At 47.6% G+C, this 20,814-nt stretch overlaps 1 protein-coding gene across 1 annotated transcript; it reads right to left on the bottom strand.

Annotated features, from left to right (window-relative positions):
- Nucleotides 1-5,250: 5,250 nt before the first annotated feature.
- Nucleotides 5,251-20,611, bottom strand: SCD (stearoyl-CoA desaturase). Its single transcript, XM_028511571.1, has 6 exons — nt 19,985-20,611; nt 19,168-19,450; nt 15,328-15,458; nt 13,431-13,636; nt 12,279-12,511; nt 5,251-9,537 (listed from the first exon to the last, which is right to left on the bottom strand). Exons 1-6 carry the CDS (start codon nt 20,009-20,011, stop codon nt 9,338-9,340), a joined length of 1,080 nt encoding a protein of 359 aa, XP_028367372.1. The 5' UTR covers nt 20,012-20,611; the 3' UTR covers nt 5,251-9,337.
- Nucleotides 20,612-20,814: the final 203 nt, after the last annotated feature.

Genomic DNA, 20,814 nt, shown 5'->3' with positions numbered 1-20,814 from the left:
GTCTCGGAGGGGCCAAATCAGTCCTCTCCTCCTGGCCGTTTCCCATAGGAGCAGCTCACAGCCAGGGCCCTGTCAGACTTTAAAAGAAGAGACTGAAAGTGAAAGGCAGTGGAGGGCACACGATTCCTCATTACTACAGTTCCAGTCCTTTCTGAGGGAATTCTGAACAGCAGGCAGTGAGAATTCACCCTTTAGTCTTTTTGTCATATATAAATTGGAGAAAATTTACATAACAAAATTAACCATTTTAAAGTGACATTTAGACCATTCACAATGTTCTGCAACCACCACCTCTATCGAGTTCCAAAACCTTTTTGTTACCCCCAAAGATGACTTTGTACTTGTTAACCAGTCACTCTCCATTTTCTTCTTCGCTGCTCACCCCCACTCCCCCACCCCCACCCTGGCAACCACCAGTCTGCTTTCTGTCTCTATGGATTCACCTATTCGTGATCCTTTATGTAAAAGAATCCTACACTATATGACCTTCTGTGTCTGGCATAATGCTTTGGAGGTTCATCCACATTTTAGCATGTATCAGTCCTTCCTTTTTATTGCCAAATACTGTTTTGTTGTATTTTGTTTCTCTATTCATCTGTGGATGAACACGAGTTGTTTCCACTTTTTGGCTATTGTGACTAGTGTTGCTATACACACTGTTGTGTATTTGAGTACCTGTTTTCAATTCATGGGGATATATGCCTAGGAATGGAATTGCTGGGTCAAATGGTAATTCTACTGTTTAGCTTCTTGCGCAGCCACCAAACTTTTCTACAGTGGCTGCAGCTTTTTACCTTCCCACCAGCGGTGTGTGCAGGTCATCCTTTACTCTTGAACCCATTTGTTCCTTGCCTCTTCCCTACTTCCAGATCCCACAGATTTCCCTTTCTCTTGGCGTAGATAAGTGGTAGAAGGTGTACCTCTAATTGAAAAGACTGTCATCGGGCGAAGCTACGCAGCAGAACCCTTCTGGCCGTACGTACACTCTGCCTCCAGTCTCGCCCTTTCCAGACAGGATTCCTTGACCAGGAACAGGCAGGACAGGATCCCATCTCCCCGTGGCACACCCACCACAGCCATTAATGTTAAACCATAAAATTACCCTCCTAGCGCCCTCCAGCACCTCCTCCTCGCACAGAACATGCCATTAAACCCTCTTAAATAGTCAAAGCTAAGTACAGAAAAGAGGCAGCTCCATGCGGAAGCTGCCAGCCGGCTCAGACCTGCCGGTGGGTGTTTTAACTCTCAACTAAAGCTTAAGATCTGCGAAGATGCAACCTCTAGCCTGGTCCTGCCCAGCCCCCTCCGCTACAGGGCTTGCCTGTCTGGGCCTGGCTGGTAGCAAACATGAATGAAGAGGAAGAGCCTCCCTCTCCACCCCCTCTCAGCGGGGTTACTGCCGGTCACAGAGCTATTTACATTTACAACAGCTCAGTAGCGCCTGACCCTGCCGGAGCCAATCAGCAGCCCCCAAGCTTGTCTGACTCCGTCTGCTCCAATCAGGAGGTGCTATCCGTATAGCCTCTCTCTCTTTGAATCAGCTTGGCTATAGCCCCTTCTGGGGAGGGGAGGCTGACTCAGAGCTCTCCACTCCTAGATCTATCTCATCGCGCTATTCTCTGGAATGGGGAAAATGCTGAACTATCTCCCATCCAGTTACAGAGACATCTGCTCAACAGACATCTAGGAGAGTTTTACAGCGCAGTAGAGAACAGTGTTCCTCCCAAGCACACATCCAATGTTTCTCTGCTGTAAAGAAATATAAAGAGAGATTTTAGTCTCCCTCACTGCCGAGCCCCTCCCTAACTCTGGATTAGCCCTATGAGTTCTTAAAGCACAATTACCTTTGAGGTGAGACCTTGCTAACCAGGACAGGCCAGAAGGCAGAGTGGTTTTCTATTCTGTCTACAAGAGTGCAAACACCTATCACGTTAGAGGCCAGAGAGCAATGAACCGGCCACAGGATAGGGTCAAAGCAGGAACGTGTGTTGAGGAACGTTCACGGCTGGTGTAACCGGAGCAGGGAAGTGGAGTGGGAGAGCGGGAGGGGAAAGGAGAAAGGAAGCCTTGAAAGCCTGCCTGGAAAGTTTAGACTTGGCGTCTGTAAGCGATAGGGAGTCATCAGGTATTTTGCAAGCAAGAGAATAAAAAAAATTTCTCTTTTGTGTTTTAGAACGTTAACTCTGGTGGCAACATCAAGAGCAGATCAAAGGAGGACCAGAACAGGGCTGGAAGATCAGTTAGAAGGTCCTGGGACCTAAAATCTAGGATGGTAATGGGGAAATGGAAAGGAACAGCACAAGCTGCGAGGCATTATGGACTAAAAGCAGCAACACTTAATTGATTGGATATGTGAGGTCACACATGACTAAGGTTTTTAGCTGGAGTGGCTGGAACGGTAGCACCTGTACAAACTGAAATAAGTGGTAAAATTTAAGAAATAATAAGAGAAGCAGACTTTGGAAAGGGAATTACTGTTCAATTTTTAACACGTGGATTTTGAATTGCAAGAATATCCGCATGGAAATAATACCCAGTAAACAGTGGGGAATAAGGACTGTGGTGTTCCAAAAAGATATAGAGACCCAAAGAGTTTAGAGTGAAACTAGGCAGAAAAGCTATAACCTAGGAAGGGATTACAGAAGGACAGTACTGAGGAGAGGAAAAACTATTCTTTCCCCATTGAATCGTCTAGCCACCTGTGTCAAAGTCAACTGTCTGTAAATGTCTGAGTTTACTTTTACACTCTCAGTTCTGCCACATTCACATGCCTGTCCTTATACACACAGTCACTGTCTTGGTTACCAACCCTTTGAAGTAATTTTGAGAGCAGGAAATGTGAGTCCTCCAACTTTGCTTGTTTTTCAAGTTTATTCTGGCTATTTTGGGTCCCTTGAATTTCTGTATGAATTCTAGGATCAGCTATTTCTGTTAAAAAAAAAAAAAACAATTGGAATTTGGACAAGGATTGCATGGAGTCCATAGATCATTTTGAGTTATATTACCAACTTTGAAGTCTTCCCATCCATGAACATGATATGTCTTTCCATTATTTAGGTCTTCTTTAATTTCTTTTAATGATGTTTTAATAGTTTACAATGTACTATTCTTATGCACTTCTTTTGTTAGATTCATTTCTATTTATGTTATTCTTTTTGGTACTATAAATAGAATTCTTTTCATTCCATTTGCATAGTGTTGTTTATAGAAATACAATTGATTTTCATATGTCGATCTTGTACCCTGCAACATTACTGAACTTGTTTATTATAAGAGTTTTTGTGTGGATTATGTAGGGTTTCTTTTTTTTTTAAGATTTTATTTATTTATTTTTAGAGAGGGAAGGGAGGGAGAGAGAGAGAGAGAGAGAGAGAGAGAAATATCAATGTGCGGTTGCTGGGGGTCGTGGCCTGCAACCCAGGCATGTACCCTGACTGGGAATCGAACCTGTGACACTTTGGTTCGCAGCCCACGCTCAATCCACTGAGCTACGCCAGCCAGGGCAAGTTTCTTAATATACAAAATCATGTTCTACAGAGATAGCTTTACTTCTTTCCTTTTATAGCCTGGCAGATTTTTTTAAAGGACTATCTTTTACTTCTAGGGAAGAGGGAGAAAACTGGTGGCTATTGGGCCTCAGGAATTTTATTTCTATGCTCTTCCCCATTATTTTCTTAAATTACTTTTTATCCTTTGTCCTGTGGTTAAATCTTGATTATTAAGTAGAGGCTTAACCTTTCCCATACAAAACATGTCAAAAACAAGAGTTCATTACTTTCCCCCTAAGTGCTCTTACTCTACAACTTACCCTTAAAGGTAAACTCATACCTAGTTCCCCTTCCCTCTCAATCTTGAACTCAACTGAACATATTAATCAAGTTCTAAGAACTCTTCCTTTCCCTCTTTCTTCTTGGAAATTTGCAAATAGGAATAAAAACAGCCCCAGGACAAAATAGCAAATGTATAAGATACAGTTTACCTGGAGGAAGCATAGAGGTAGGTCTAACCAGAGGGAAGACAGCTAGGTGAACATGCAGGAGGATATGAAAAGTAGCAGAGCTTAGTGAGGATAAATTATTTGACTTGTATGCTGGTTAATGGGAAATAAAGCAGACTTGGGAGGAACAGTGTAGTTATAGAATTGAAAAAAAAATTAAAAAGTCCAGCCTGAACGTTTTAAGCAAGACAAGGAAAGGAGTGGAAAGCAAGACATTGATGAAGAAAATACCATCATCCTTAAATTATTAAGGCATCAATGAATATCAGTTTGATTTTGACCCTGGGTGGTGTGGCTCAGTGGATTTAGCGCCAGCCTGTAAACCAGAGGGGCCGCAGGTTCGATTCCCAGTCAGGACACATGCCTGGGTTGTGGCCAGGTCCCCAATAGGGGATGCACAAGAAGCAACCACATGTGGATGTTTCTCTCCCTCTCTTTCTCCCTCCCTTCTCCTTGCTGTAAAAATAAATTTTAAAATATTTAAAGAAACCCAGAAAACAAAAAACTTGAGTTAGGATGTGCCAAGTTACTCTGAGAGAATCTTGCTTCTTGTCCAAGGTGAGGGCAACCTCACAGGAGAAAGTGAGGGGAGCTGGTTCTAGGAAACTCTTAGAAGAAGCCTAGGTATTGTAGAGTTGGCTGCTCTTGGAGGATGGAGCTTCTTCAAGTTGTAAAAACCCTCCTCTTTCCCACATGAGGGTTCCTAGACACAACAGTAAAAGCTAAAGCCTTTCCACCTTGATTATGAAGCCCTCTCTATTCCAGGAATTTACAAATCTCCCCTTGGATCATTCTTCCTGCTGTTGCTAATCAGCATTTCCAGGAAGCTACTTCATTTCAGAGTAGGACTATATTTTGGAGGAAGGACCTGGACTGCACAGCCTAGGATGTAAGATTAAAAAAACTGCTTTCCTGGAGTCTTTTTCCTGCTGCTAACTTCCTCTTGGGTCCATGTGATCATGTGACACACAAGAGACCTGGCATTTCCCCAGGGCCAAAGTGTCAGCTGGTGTTAATGTGTTTTGCTTAATAGCAGCAGACTCCTGGTTTCCTGCTGCCAAGACTGAGTTTAACCTAAAGTTACCCTTAGGAAGGACAGGGCAGGTTACTGGGGAATGAGTCAATCATTGTAGCTCTTACTTCTTTTTTTCACTCTTAAAGGTACAGGAATAGGACCCAGATACCGTGGCAGACCACAGAGATAAATCCCAGGAGACTGAATCACAGCCAAAAAAAACTCCCAGACAGTGTAATCAGATTCACTTCACTTTTATTATGAACAAACACATCTCAGATAAGTATAACTAGCTTCAGAGTCATTAATAGAAATTATTCCAAAGTTATTCTTAGGTCACAAATACCTACTATCCCACATAAAAAAGGAAAATTCCCACCCAATCAAAGAAAAGATATCTTGTCTATGTTTCCATGGCAATGAGTTTAATGCATCCTCAAATTTTGTCTGGCTGGTTTTCCACCACTTATCCAATGGATTTATTCAATCTCTCAGAGAACCAGATAGGTTGATAGCCTCTGGGATGTATGGTTCTGGGTGGACACAAATTCACGGTGGATACTGCTATAAAAATACTTAGGACTTAAGAGAATTCCTCTGCCGAAGGGTCCCAAAATGCTTTATAAAAAGCATTAGTCACACCTCAAAACTGCCCTTTGAGGTAGGTCAGTATTATTATCCCCATTTTAACAGAAGGAAAACTGAGGCACATTATAGTTAAGTGACTTGCCCAGGGTCACATAGCAAGTCAGTGGCACAGTGGTAGGAGGGGCCTTGGCCTTAACCACCCAGGTAACGTTGACATCTTGCTTTCTTTAACCTTTCATGCTGACCCATTTAAGCTACACTTACAGAGAGTACGCTCAGGACACTAGCAAACCAACGAGAAAAAGTTTCCATTTTAAAGACTACAACCATCTTTTAACCTAAAAAGAAAAATTATGAATCAAATACATTCAAATTACTTCCATTCACCATAAAAAATGTGGGCACTTAATAAACACAACCCCAAGAAAAGTTTCCAAAATGAAGCCCAGAGGGGAATCTTGCAAACAGCTCTACTGCTAATTCTCCAGCCAGGCCCCCTTTCCTACCAGCCACTTCTGGGGGCTCTCAGGTGCAAAGGAGCTCCACGGAGGAGCAAGGAGGGAGTGAGAGCACGCTCATATGCAACACTGATTAGAAAAGATGTAAGGCACCCAAATAAGTTGTCAGTACGCCCACAAAGCAAGGACTGTTAGAAATTCAGACTCGATCAGATCTGATTTCTGGATTATTAATGCATCATTTGAATTCAGCTTCAGAATCTTGAAACCCACGCATCCACACACACACTCGGGCCCTCAGCCCGAGGGCCCTGCCCAGCCTTGTGTAAGGTCATGGTTTGGATCAAATCTATGGAACGCCATTAGAATAGAAAGACAAGTTGTTTTTGACCATTAATTATAAAGTAGGCATCTGATGACCCGTGGAATTAAAACTATCTAACAAGACATTTCCAAGGGGTAGGTAAGCGCACAGATCAGCAGACTGAAACTACAGTGATCTTCCATTAGATTTCTTTCTACTGAGAGGAATGGCTTAAAAGATAAAGACGCCTTTAGCTCATGCTGACTCCTGTAGTGTCCATCCAGTTATTACAAGAAGAAATGCCCCCCTCCCTTCCACCATTGGGATTCACAGCATTTGCTCTTGTACATTTCCAGTCTTGGTAGAGAAAAGCCAGGCTTCTGCACGGATGACTGAGGTACAGGGAGGAGTGGTCCAAGGTTCTCAAAACACCAATTTTTTTTGTTCAGACTTCTACACTATCATCTACCCTCAGCTCTATTGTGGAGAATGCTGGTTAGTTTGCTGAACAGAGATGCTGTTCAGCAAAGTTCATGGCACCTCAGACCCCAGGTTTCAGCTAAAGCTTTGCAGTGTACCCTGGCTCCAGGGACCGCACAGGGCCTCCTTCCGAGTGAGGCACTTTGGGACTTGCTTTTGTTTCTTGTGCTTCCCAGGGAAGACTAGGCTCCCTCCTACTTTTATCAGCATTGCAGTCAGCTGGGAGCACAAACTGAAGCTGGGCAGGGTGAGTGAGTAAGCAAGAGGCAACCAGCATGCTCCCTGGTTCTGACCCAGACAGAGGAGAGTGAAAACAAACTCTCTCTTGCTCCATGGCTGGCTCACGGGCATGATGCAAGCATTTGGCTTGGCTGTGCCTCATCAGAGAGAGTGCCTGAGCCGGGGATATTTCTAGTGGGGTTTGCCAGCCTTGTCTTGAGTCATCATTGTGGCAGGGGATCACAGAAGCGTAGGTGGAGAGACTCTGGAGGCCAAGCGTAAGTGGCAGCTAGCTCAACTTTATAAAGAGAAACAGTGGTTCAGTGACCCTGAGTATTCTGTCTGCCTGGACAGCAATAACCATCACTGCCTCTGAATACACAAAGGAGGCTGCCTGTCCACGGGAAAAAGAAAACATCAGGGGATAGATAGAACCGGTAGGAGAAAATGGACAGATAGGGTAGAGCCAGGAACTCACAACCAGGGTAATTAAAAGACTTCTATCTACTTGCCCCCAGGCAGTCCTGTACTCTAGGCTAGATCAGTGATTTTCAACTGGTGTGCCACAAGAATTTTTAAAACATGCAATACCTGCCTATTTAGTCAGGGTCACCAACCTCGCTTCCCTTAGATTGTCAAATAAAAAAAATGACAACAGCCAACACAACAATAGCTGTCTGGTGTAAATGAATCAAATTATACCTATTTTTCCTTGTGAGATCAGCAAAAAACGTATTTTTTTGATGTGCCACAGAATATTAGAAATTAATTCGTGTGCCACAAGATGAAAAGGTTGAAAATCGCTGAGCTAGTTGTTAACAGAAAAGAAATGGATGCAATGGTCTGAAACTGTGGTGAGAAACCTTCTAGTTTTTACCAATGCCAAGCAGAAATCGGAGTCAATGAATGAACCTGATAACTAACTTGTTTGCCTAACCAGCTTTCACAGTAGGACACCCAATAACTTAGTAGCCTTCCGACGGAATCCAAACCCCCAGACAACGTGTTCTCAAAGCCCTTCTCCTGCGATGTTCTCTCTCTCTCTCGGAAGCTGCCGACACACCATTTCTCAACCTCTCCATCTCCTGCCCCACAATGGGGGGCAATGGGGGATGCTTACTCCTCCTCTTCTTCAAGCACCCCTCTCTCAGAGAGAAATACTCTAAGGGAATTATTTAATATTTTAAGCAAAGCATATCTGTATACATACTTTTTATGTTTGACCTATCTCCTAAAAACCCATCCTTCTTGGGGTGTCTGGAAATGCTATAGCTACCTTATTACCACGAGGGGCTGACCAATATCCCAACAGTCAGATGGCAGAGCAGAAAGTTGAAAGAATTTTGATGATTCCACGAGCTGCTGGATTCACCAATTCTGGAAACAACCAACCTCAAGATGTCCTGATATATAAAATAAGAAATCTTCCTGTTATTAAAGAAAAAAATTTTTTCTCCATCAAAGACAGCTTTTACTACAAACTAAATGCTTCTTCTTTATCCCCAGCCTTTACTCTATCGATACACTGAGATGTGCTTGTGTTCTTGCATTGCCAGCTCCGTGGCCATTCCCTACTTGGAGTCAGGGGAGAAAGGAAGCATGCTGTGTGTTGGGGCTTGATGTCCTCCTTGGACAGGCCGCTGTGTGCTTGATCCCATCAGGAGCTTCTTGCTCTGTTTCCTACCTCACCCCACCCTTACTTATCAATCACACCATGCATGCTCACTCTCTCTCCCCTGACAATTTACCTGCTTTAGAATCTTTGTGCCAAATAAAGCTGTTTTTTCTACTCCCTCTGGCAAAAGCCTGGAATGAAGATAATGAACAGGGCTCTTCCCAGAAGACTTTGTCAAATCTCTAGCTTGAGCCACTTTCCTTGAAGCTCAGGACAGCTTATGGAAAGAGTTAGCTGGGACAAAACTACTGGTTCAGTGTGATAGAAAGGTTGCCTAGTCTTTAGCAGCTGGACACTCACTAGTGCCTCAACAGCTACTTGTCTGGGAGGCAATGAGAGGGAAAAGAAAGGCAGGTGACAGGAGCAAAGCAGAGAACAATGGGCCTACAAGACAGGGAAGAGAAGAAAGAAGAACATCAGCTCAGCATCATGAAGGCAGAGTTGTTGGCTTTCAATACTTTCGAATTTTAAAAGAATACTGTATTGGAATGGGTTAACTTCATCATCTTTAGCATCCTGGTAGCATTATTCAGTAGTTAATAAACAGAACATTAAACCTCTGCCTCTGGCTGGCTTTTGGAAAACCCAAGGGACCCAAAACTCAGCCACTCTTGTAGCTTCCATCTCCAGTTCTTTTAACCCTGGCCAAGACGGCCTCCTTGGAGACTTTCTTCCGGTCGTAAGCCAGACCGAGGGCAGCCATGCAATCGATGAAGAATGTGGTGAAGTTGATGTGCCAGCGGTACTCACTGGCGGAGTAGTCATAGGGAAAGGTGTGGTGGTAGTTGTGGAAGCCCTCACCTGGAACAAAGACAAAGAAAAAGTTATGGCGCTCTGCTAGGAATTGACGTCTTCTTGATCTTCAAACACTGGTTAGCTAGCAGAAGACCTCCAACCCAGTACATGAAACCAGTCTCTTCTACTCTGAACCAAATAGATCTGCTCGGAAGCTTCTTAAAAAATGAATGGGGAGACCCCGGTCACCCATGGCTGTCTGGAAGCCCTTGGGCAGAAAGGACTGGCAGTTTCTCTCAGAGGATAAGATGACCAAAAAGAAACTGCTCCTGCTGGAAGTGGATTTTGGATTAGAAAATTCCAGAACTTCACTACATATTGGTCTGAGATCCTCAAGGCTCTGTATGTGTGTGCATGTGTTAGGGTAGGAAGAGGAGAGAGTCCAAAATGAAGAACTTTTGCTGTGTTTCCTATAAAGGTGAGCAAAGGAATACACCTGCACCGGTAGTACCTCCAAGGGTGGGAGAGACCAACAGAGTTGGGCAGCAACAGCCAAACGTCAAAGAAAGGAGGCCCAGCCCGAGTTCAAGTGTCCTCAGCCACCACTGACTGGTTCGGCAAACTCTCTGCCTTGGAATTCTTTGAACTTTGACCCCGGTGTGGTGGTGATGCAGAGAAAACAGAAGGTCTTTGTGGGAGTCAGAACCAAGATGCTTATGTGTTCCCTCCAACTTCTAAAGTTCTGTGACAAGCAGTTCACTTTGCTGGATGAAGGAAAAACAAAGAAATTCTGGACTCATGATCATTTCTGTAATGGGTAAAACTTTGGAAACTCCACAGAGTTTTCCAACCTTTGGCAGAACTCTTCTTTCTGAACCGCATTCAACAATAACAACACTGACCCTTATGCGGTCCAGATAAAGCCAGGTAAAGAATAGCTAATACAAGAACATATTGAGCCCTTTGAAGATAAAAGAACCTCAGTAGAGCAGTAATGATATTAATAACCAGCAAGTAAAGGCAGTCCTACAAAGTAAATGACACCATCCAGGTTATCTCAAGGTGTGTCCTCTCTCTGTGACACTGGATGAGACACAGTGTGAACTGAGTAGGAGGGCGGAATAATCCCAAGGCTAAAGGTACTAACAGAGGATTGCTAATTTCCATAAATGGCTTTGCAGCTAGGCTCTGTATAAAGCACTAACCAGGCTTATACTTATCAGATTTAAAACTGAATCAGACTCAAACCTGGTCAAGGCGGGTGGGGGAAGAGAAAGAGGGTTAATGGGTAGAAGAAGGTCAAGACTTTGCAACTGGGGCAGTGAGACACAGCCCAAGAAAGACTCAAGGGAGGTCAGCTTTGGCAGAGAGAAGACGAGCATGTGACTGTGGGGCAGGTAATTCAAGAAGAAAAGATTAGAAAGGCAGGAAGCAGAGCTAGAGGAAAACAACGGGCTTGGTGATAAGGGGGGAAAGGAGCAGGTATGGAGAAATCAGTCACTGAGACAAAGTGGGACGCTGGAGCCCCTTTACACCAAGGGTCGGAACGGGGCTGCGGTCGGGGAAGCTCACTATAGATCCATCCGCAATACAAGCCAAGTCTCCTTCCGGAAACTTCCATTTCTATTAAAAATCTCAGACCTATATGGCCTAGGTGATGTATTTCAAACATGGTTCTGAGTGAGGACACACACAGTGGTTGAAGGGGCCTGAAAGGAGAAGGGAGAGGCAGGAAAGTAAAAAAGAAATAGAAAAAAATAAAATGTGTCTACTACGGATAGTGAAGACGATCTGGGTTGAGAATATACAGAAAGATTTTAAGAAGAAAAAAGCAAAAGTCAGGCCATGCCGCACACAAGCACGTGCAGCGGTGAGGCGCGGCCTGGGCATGCTGGGTGACCGATGGTGCTGATCACTGGTGAGCGACAAGAGACCCCTGGGTTCGCTCAAGGAAAGCTAATTCCAGACCTTAGTCAAGTCTATATTTAGTCAAAAAAGAGAGATAGAAAAAAAAAAGGAGACAGATGACAGAATCCTGCTGTCCTAGACTTTGGCTCTTAGGACTCAAATTATACAGAGAAATAAATTCATGAATAGTGAGCATTAGATGAGCAAGCAGGCCCCTTCGATCAAACTAACTGCTTTGTTGGGGACTCCCTAAGCTGTATGGGTGGGGGTGGGGGAGGTGTTCTTAGCGCAGAGTAAAGCAGAAGAGAGAAAAAACCAAGCACAAGGGACAAGAAGGGTCAAGCACAAGGGACAAGAGGGGTGGGTAGTGGGAGAGGGCCGCCAACAGCTGCTTTGATATGCTTCCCATTGGCAGCACTGAGCGGTAAAGCCTGGCACAGACTTCAGGAATGGCCTGTCTGGATACAGCCAGGGGATAAAAGTTTATTGAATTGAACTACAAGTATTAATTCTGTATTTTATATGACATATTTAAATATAAGCCACTAGGTGTACCAGCCACCCAGAAAACTGTCTCGTCTGTGGATACATGCCCTGCCCCAAACAAGACTGCAGTCCAGCCCACAGATGACCGGAAAGAGGAAAACCCAAAGGGACTCATTGCACACAGCATTTGGGGATTGTCTTAGAACCTGGAATCGAAGACATTGTTATTTTTTTACCCTTTTTTTTATATATGGCTTGTTGCCTGACTCTCAAGAGTTTTCTAATATATTGCCCCTTAGTTTTAGAGTGAAAAAGAGGCCATAAAACAAGTTAACCTAGTTTTCCTGGTTCCCAGCCTAATACCCTAAATAGCAGACCACTAGATGCGGTCTTGCTGTGGATGGTGGACTTACCCACAGCTCCCAGTGAAACCAGAAGATTCTCTCGGGGGTTAATGGTCTTGTCATAAGGGCGGTATCCGTACAGGTGGGCAGCACTGTTCACCAGCCAGGTAGCATTGAGCACAATGGCGTAACGCAAGAGAGTGGCAACGCACAAGCTGTGTTGGAAAGTTTCACCCCAGAAATACCAGGGCACTAGCGTGGGCATGATGAAGCACATCACCAGGACAGCGGGCTTGTAATACCTGTGTGGAAAGACCATACGCAGTCAGCGGGGGGAGAACTCAGACCTACCTGACTTCCATCATCACTGGGTTGGGCTGCCTTGATTTCATACGTCTCTTCAGCAATCAAGCCTTATGTTCTTCCATCACTGGTTTTCCTGCATCCAGTTCCTTTCCATTCTTACCACTGCTGCCCTCGCATGGATCCTCACTGTGTCCTAACTTGTGGCCCTGCTTCTCACCTCTTTGGCTCAGTGGTTTCTCAGCTGTCATGAGAGTGACCCTTGTGAAGCACACCTCCAACCATGACACATCCCCATTGCCTATTGAATTAAATCCTAAACCTGCTTTTAAGACTCTCCAAGAATAGCACCAATCTCCCTCTCTAGTCTTAATTCCACCACACCCTGTACTTCAAGCAGAAGGACTCTGTTGCTGGACCATGCCCAGGCTTCAGTTCCTTCTGTTCTGTTTGCATTGTCTCTCCCTCTGCCCGCAGCACCTGTGAAACTCTCTACCCAGCAGTGGACTGCAAAGCTACTTTCTTCATAAACCCTTCCCTACGCACTCTCCCTCTCCTCCGTGCCTCCTATTGGTACAGAAAATACTTTGCCATGTGTCCTAGTCATTCAGACACCTGGCTTATCCTTTCACTCCCCAACAGGCTACAAACTCTTTGAAGGTAAGGACTATGCCAGAGTTGTCTTTGTAGCATGACTTCCTAAGTCAATAAACTTGAACTTAATTGGTTAACTAAGATAGGTCAGATGGAACAATAGTGTATGACTGTGGACTTGGGCGTTGTTAAAAACTAGGGTTTTAAATTATGATTTTGAACATACAAACCCAGTAAATCTCTCAGCTTATGTCTACAAGTCCTAGGAGAAAACAGAGGGGACCCCAAACACCAGACGCCCAGCTCCAGCACCACCCCACTCACCTTCTCTGGAACATCACCAACTTTTCAGCTTTTAGGTCAGACAAGTCTAGCGAACCACCCTTCTCTTTGACAGCTGGGTGTTTGCGCACAAGCAGCCAACCCACGTGAGAGAAGAAAAAGCCACGCCGGGCATTGTGGGGATCAGCATCTGTTTCTGAGAACTTGTGGTGAGCGCGGTGATCTCGGGCCCATTCATAAGCATCATTCTGGGGGAAGAGAGAAGAATGCAGGCCTGAGGAGAGACACCCTTTTAGGGACTGCCAATGAGTAGACATCTTCAAGAGCCTGTGGCTCTCAGCCCAGCATCACAAAATACCCAAAAGTTGGGCTCCACAGAGGGTCATGGAGTTGCCTCCTCTGTGCCCCAACTTGCCACTGAAGCTTAAGTGGAAAAGCACCTTCAAGTCCCAGGACCACAGGAAGAGGATGGGTTGCTTCATGAAGGTTTTACAGTGGGCAGAATGGAGGTGGACCACACAGAGCTCAGACAGTTTCATTAGGAGAGAATACTGCAATTCTTCAAACAAGAAATGTGGGGAAGGGCCTTCACGAGGTGCCTGATCCCGGGGCAGGGAGAAGGAGGCAGGCAGCTTTGTGTCCCCCAGTCCTAGTCAGTGGGCGAAGCTGCAGGGAGCTCCATTCTGATGCCTTGGCAAGAGCTGGCTCACAACTCAACAAGGCCCGGCATATAAATCATGAGCTTGGCCACCTTCCCAAATGACCTCTGGGTTCCTCTGGGACTGTTTCCATCCCTTCTTTTATTTTTTTTAAGATTTTACTTATTTATTTTCAGAGGGCAGGAAGGGAGGGAGAAAGAGAAGGAGAGAAACACTGATGTGTGAGAGGCATCAATCGGCTGCCTCTGGCATGCTCCAATGGGGATTGGCCCACAACCCAGGCATGTGTCCTGACTGGGGATTGAACTGGTAACCTTGCAGTTGCAGGCTGACACTCAATCCACTGAGCCAAACCAGCCAAGGCTCTTTCCATCCCTTAAAGGTTGCACCAGTATCTCTTCCTCATCTTTGTCCCAGTATCAGGAACGCTCAGGGTACAAAGTAATGTGGCACAGGTGATGATGCAACTGTGGTAAGTACCTGGAATACTGCCCTGGAGAAGGGGACACATTTGAATGCATCTCTTTTCCCTCTGCTCCAAACTAAGCCCCACATCACATGCCATCCTTTGCCCATTGCTACCACATAATAGCTATGAGCTCCCTTCCCCAATGTCCTTCACTCTGTCTCTGCTATCAACTTTCTGCCTCAATAAAGCTCCATACTTGACTTAGCCAGCCTGGCAGCCCAAGGAAGGACCGTAATGTTGGTCTCTCTAACCTTTCAGTGATACAATTTTGTCATCTGTAAAATGGGAATCATGATAGCACCTACCTCCTAAGAGAATGTCATCAGGTAACCTATGTCATGTGCCTAGAATAGCACCAGGCCTGCACTCGGTGCTACAGAAGTGCTTCTCCCACTACCTGAGTCCGTGAAGCATGCACTTCAATCCCATCCTGGTGGAGTCCTAAGATATTCACCTAAAATGGTGAGTCTGTTGTCCAAGGTCTGCCCAGCAAACCAGCACGTACACTAAGGCTTATGCATTACAGGCCTTTAGGAGGAAGCATTCCAGTAGTCAGATTATGTGATAACAGAGGAACCTTAGGATAAATAGAGTATTTCCTATTCATCCCCTATTTCCCTTTCCTAGTGACTCAGAAGTGTGCTCAGGCTTTACAGACTTAAGGACTGGGCCTGCACTTTAGGGGACCACAAGGAGAGAGGAAGTGACATGATTGTCCAGGTGTTGCATCTCTGCAGGTGCAGACCTCCCCCATTCTGCCCCTGGCCATTAACAGAGTGGAGGAAAGAGCTGAGTGGCACCGGCTTCTTACCTGGAACGCCATCGTGTTGGCGATGATCAGGAAGAGCCGCAGGGGCAGCCGAGCCTTGTAACTCCGGTGGCTCCACAGGCGATGAGCTCCTGCTGTTATGCCCAGGGCACTGATCATATAGTAGAAAACCCCTGCCAGGTGGAAACAGTGAGAGGTCAATAATCTGGGGAACCATTCACATGTGGTTCTCTGTATGTCGTCCGTGTCTTCAGAGTCTTCGGGTGAGCACTTGCTTTACCCTAAAGTGCAGGGACACCTTAGTCTCTCAGGTGTCTCCGGGTTTATTATTTGAAAAATACCATCACCTCTCATCCTCTCCACCTAGGAATTGGAATAAGCTAAGGAGTCTCAGGAAGTTTAGAAAGGCAGGACAGAGAAGAGAGAGCTTACTACCTAGCCACTTGGTCACTCTCAGTCACGGGGAACCTTATCCCAGGTCCTTCATCTCCTTTGACCTTCAGGTAAGCTTCCTCCAAATTTTAAGAACAACAGACTGCTCCCGCAGTGCATAGGACACACAAGCAAGACTGGTCTGGGCGCTCACCAGTTTGAGGGGCTCTGAGTTGTAGAGGACACTTGGGGGCTCAGAACTCTGGCTGTTTATCAACTGGCACAAAAGCCTTCCAATAGTTTCGCAGGCAGTGTGGCAGCATCGGGGGAGTGCGCCCTGCCCCTACGTGGTATCTGCACCGTGCCTTAAGCGTAACCATGAATTTTATATTCTATGATTCTCTGGATTCCTTGATGGCTTTAATATCCTCACTTCATGGATGAAGAAAAAGCCTGTCAGAACAGTTGTGTTATCTCTGGTCATGAGTCTAGTAAGAAATGGAGCCATGGTTTAAAACTACGATTTCTGTCAACAAGCATTCATGGTCCCGCCATCCCATCCAGCTCCCCAGGGTGTGCACACAGGTCCTGTGTCTCTCCTTTCTGATGGCCCCTGTCAGCCCTTACTCCCTCCAGCAAGGCTAATTTAGACGATGATGGGATACATTCAAAACTGTCAGCAGAGCACCCCAATACTGTCCGCCCTCACCTTCCCTGAGACCTGCAAGCTATAATCTCTAGCTGGGAAGTGGGTTGCTGGGAGTGCCCACCTTCCTCTGTTCGGCAGCTCTAGCAGGCAGGGGCTGAACAAGGCCTTGGTAGAGCAGTGGGCTGTTGACAGACAGTGTTTCACTCCCAGGGAAACAGCTAGAAACAATGGGTCCTCAGTGACCGCAGAATTTAGTTGCAGTTGGAGACACCACACATTGTAACAAATTGTCCTGTGTTCTTCAGCCATAGATAGCAGTTTCCTAAACAGTCCAGGATCCCAAGGACAGGCATGGAGCCAGTGTCAATTCCAGTGAAAATTCTGTCTCTAAGCCCTCTGCGTGGCCAGGTGATCTGCTGGCCCCCAGCCACATGGCAGTTATCTTCCCAGATGCAGTATCTGCCTGCATCTGCGCTTGGAAAAATGACAGTTGAGCCACAGCCCCACGAATCAATGAGGAGGAAGAAGAATGGCTTTGGGCACAAAAGCAGAAGCACTTGGCTGAGAACCAAGGAAGCTTACTGGGGTGGCTTCACACCACAGAGGTGACCCTGGCAAGTTACCTCAGAAGGTGCGGAAGATCCTGGTGCTAACAGGGGAACTGAGAAAAGAACCCAGGCGCTCTGGTGCTTTTCTATCAGCCCCTCTCAGCCTATCAGCCAGGCCTTACAGCAGTTAGAGGCTCATTCTCTACTAATGTCCAGATTGGTTGTTAAACAAAATCTCACAGCTTTGGCCCTAAGAGACCAGAAGTTCTGCCCCTTGGCCCTCCGAGTTGCCAGAAATATCCCTTCAGAATGCCCCTAAGGGACCTTCTGAGGTTCCCCAAATTGCTCAGCCATGAGAAATGCTGTAATCACAACCAGTAGCTAATTTAACACTGTCCTTAGGAATAAAAGGAAAGGTGTGGCCAAGCTCCTAAACTCTGAGAGCGGGACCTCTGGCTGTCCCTTTCCCTTCCTTGTTCCTTAAGACAGAGAAGTTCTGATGTCCCCTTATCAGATTGTCCCTCAGTCAGCTAAGCCATCCGCCACAGGTCCCAGGAGAAGGAGTACAAAAGGTCACCACCCAGTCTCTGCGTGATACATAGCTCTGTCCAGAAGCACAATGCACACTCCTGGGCAGGGCACAAAAAGGCAGAGGGCACAGCCTTGGTTTGGGGACAGCACTCTGCCCCTTGCACCAGTAGCCCAGGATGGGGAGCAAACAAAAGCAGTCTGGCCAGCATCTGGACTTAACCTGACCTGCAGGGAGTGCTGAGGCTGGAAGGGGCTTACAGGCAACAGAACACCTTGTGAAGACCCCTCTGTTGGGGAGGAGGGGTAGAGAGAGGAGAGAGGAGTCCACAGTTTCCCTGGGGAGTCCTCACACTGCAACTGAGGTTCGGCTCTCAGAGGGGCTAGAGAACAGATGTCCCTGTCCCCTCACAAACAAGAGAGCCCGTCCCGATCTGCAGATGAACTGCTTTCCTGTGCCTGGCCAGCTCCAGCAGTGACACACCTGTAACCTTCCTGATCCTAAAAAGATTGGGACTCAGAAAGATTGAGATCCTGAGAGAGGGGACCACCCAGTCGCATTTCACCATCGGAGGCACTCAGATGATTCCCTGACATGAAGCTCTAGGGACCAGATCCCACCACCTTTCGATGTAAAAGGGCCTAGGAGAATCCGTTAAAACTTGGCCTACCAGCCCTTCTACATGACTACCCTCCAAGAGAGCAGCTGTCAGCAAGTACCCCACACCTGATACTACTCGGGAAACCCAAACGTTGTTTCCTGGAAAGGGCTCTTGCTCAGCACCCTCAGAGGGTGGCAATGTGGGGCCCCTGGGTCTTCAGAGGCTGCACTCGGGCTGATGGTGGCAGAGGCGAAAATGCCTGCAGAGCACACGTGTGTGGATCCAGGGGTCAGGGCCCTGCTATCAGCTCATACCCATGGATCCCCGAACAATCTGAGCTAAGGACAGGTCAGGGACAGAACTGGGAACTGTCTCCCTCACTGTGGCAGCCTCAAGGCTAGGGCTGCTTGGGGCTCTTTTCTGGCCTGGTCTGCCTGTCCTGGCAAGGAGAGACTGCAGGGCGCCAGGAGACAGGGGCTGGAGTAGGCTAGATGGGGAGTGGGGCATGAAACATTTTCTCAGCCTATTTCACCCAGAGGACATTTTGCTAAGTGGTGCATACAGTTCCCTGGAGACCTACAGAGAATCACAGAGCACCACATCTGGGTAACTTGGGTCCCACAGGAGCCTCCATCTTCCCTCTAACAAAGGAGGCTGGTGGGCCAAGGGTCAGGGCAAATAATTTTGTGGGTAACACCTCTCTGTTCCTCCCTCCCTTACTCTCATCCTGAGCAGGTTCTGTTGTTGTCCCACACTGTGCTCAGCATCTACCCCCCGCCCCAACGCCCCGAGGCCCCGGGACCACTGGTCCCATCCCTTGTTCCCAAGCCTCCCAGGTAGGCGCCTTGATTCTTTTGTGGCTGGCAGGACTGGGACAAGCAGCCAAACAAATGACTTGAAACAGAAAAGCTCTTTCAGGGAAAGCTGACTCTCTGGCGCAGGCCTACTCCCTTCAAAGCCTGCAGCGAAAGGTCTCAGCGCTCCCTCCCAGCACCCAGATGAAAGGCCACTCCGGCCTCCCAGTGCCCCCGCGCTCTGTCCCCAGCCCACGCAGCCTCTCAGAAACTGTTGGGAAAACCTGGACCCAGAGGGCCTGGTGCCTGTGTTCCATGTACGCTCCCACCTCCTTAAAGAGTGGAGAGAATCTGGGGTCCTGGGTCAATGCCACAAGAAAAACTCTTACCCCAGAGCCAGGTGTAGACCTTGCACGTGGGGACCAGTGTGATCCCATACAGGGCTCCCAAGTGCAGCAGACCCATAAGGATGATGTTCCTCCAAACATACACAAGCTTGGGCTTCGGCCCCTCGGGATCCTTGTAGCTTGGGTCGTGGATGTCATCTTTCATTTCGGGGCGGATGTCTTCTTCCGCGTATAGGAGGTTCTTCTCCAACTTGCCGTCCCCATTCTGCAGCTTCCTGGAGGGGGGTTCTGTGATGGTGGTGGTGGTGGTGTAGGAGCTAGCCATCTGGAAGGGAGAGAGCGGAGCGTCGGGAGAGAGCAGACTGCACGTGGAGGCAGCAGGGGCCACTTCACTCTCTAATCCAGCTGGGGGAAGGGTGCAGGACTGGCCCAGACCCTGTCCCCAGGACCCAGGTTAACTGAGGGCGGTCTACCCTAGATGGAAGAAAAGGAAGTCCCCAGGAACTGTGCAGATAGGTGGGGAGCGGCGGGAGGGGTGAAACCTCAAGGTGAAGGAGCAAATAGGAAGGAGTGAAACAATTTTGCCCCGTCCGACACACGACGGAACACCCTCAGGGGATACATACCCACACAAGGGTACCCGAACGACTAGGCTTTCCTTTTAAGGTTGAGAAACAAAAGTTCGGGAACCGAGTCCGCAAATAGCAATCAACATTCCCAACAAATAAGGCAGAACAACTCGCAAAAGATGGCTATGTTCTCCGCGGAGAACTCAACTCCTCCATCACCAACGAGTTCCCTAGTAGCCCAGCCCGGGCTGGCGACCCCGCGGCCTGGGAGCCAGCGCTGGGAAACTCACCTCGTCCTGCAGCAAGTGGGCTGGCATCTGGACTCTCTGATGCTGGGTTCACTTTCCCAGAGCTGAGGCTGAGGAGCGGATTTCGGGACAGCAGACTTAGGCAGCCGAGTCCGCCTTTGCGTGGCGATAGGCGGCGTAGCGCTCCGAATCCTTCTAGCTCCGTGAGCGCTGGATAGGTGTTCGGACTGGGTCCACTGTGCTTAGATCTCCCAAGGCTGGGGATTTAAAGGCTAGAGCTGGCAGGGGGCTGACCGTGCCCCGTATTTCCTCACACCCCTTTTACTCGTAGCCAACAGGGGCAAAGTGCGCAGAGTGGGTCAGCCGTGGGAGCCCCGTAAGGAGAGGGGGAGGAGACAGAGACGGAGCGTACGAGGGGCTGGAGGAGCAAAAACTGGATGCTGCAGCTACACCGCGGCGCCTGCCCCTGGGGAAATGCTAATGGGCTTCTGTAAACTCTGGAGCGTCATTGGCCGAAGGGAATTTGGTGCCACCTCGTCCTGCCGTTGCCATTGGCTCGGCGCAATCTGCTGTTCCCCGCGCCGCGAGCTCCTTGCTCCCCCTCCCATCCCTTTCTCTTTGGCTTCTCTTCCACCCGCCGCTGGGCCTCTGTCCGGCACCCCGCGGCCTCAGAGGCACTCGGGAGCATTCTTTCCGGAAGACGGGGAGCACGCAGTCCGGGAATGGGGGGTGGGTACCAGCCCAGGACTGACCCCCCCAGCACTAAGCAATTGGATGGGCACTGGGGAAGTTTCGTAGGAAACAGTAGAGAGGCCACGGGGCAGACCAGTAGGCACAACTCCATCGTGCTTTCCTTCCCGTTCCCAGAGACA

Source organism: Phyllostomus discolor, chromosome 5 (genome assembly GCF_004126475.2).
Source record: "Phyllostomus discolor isolate MPI-MPIP mPhyDis1 chromosome 5, mPhyDis1.pri.v3, whole genome shotgun sequence".
Classification (NCBI taxonomy): Eukaryota; Metazoa; Chordata; class Mammalia; order Chiroptera; family Phyllostomidae; genus Phyllostomus; species Phyllostomus discolor.
This window is presented reverse-complemented; position numbering and strand designations above follow the sequence as displayed.

Bases quoted from the DNA above. Each gene is read 5' to 3' on its own strand.
- SCD (XM_028511571.1), bottom strand. From the start codon at position 20,011: ATGCCAGCCCACTTGCTGCAGGACGAG. The intron at 12,512-13,430 runs GTGAGTGGGGTG...CTTTCCACACAG, and splicing joins TTGGTGATGTTCCAGAGAAG to GTATTACAAGCCCGCTGTCC. The intron at 9,538-12,278 runs GTAAGTCCACCA...TCTTTGTTCCAG, and splicing joins GGTTTCACTGGGAGCTGTGG to GTGAGGGCTTCCACAACTAC.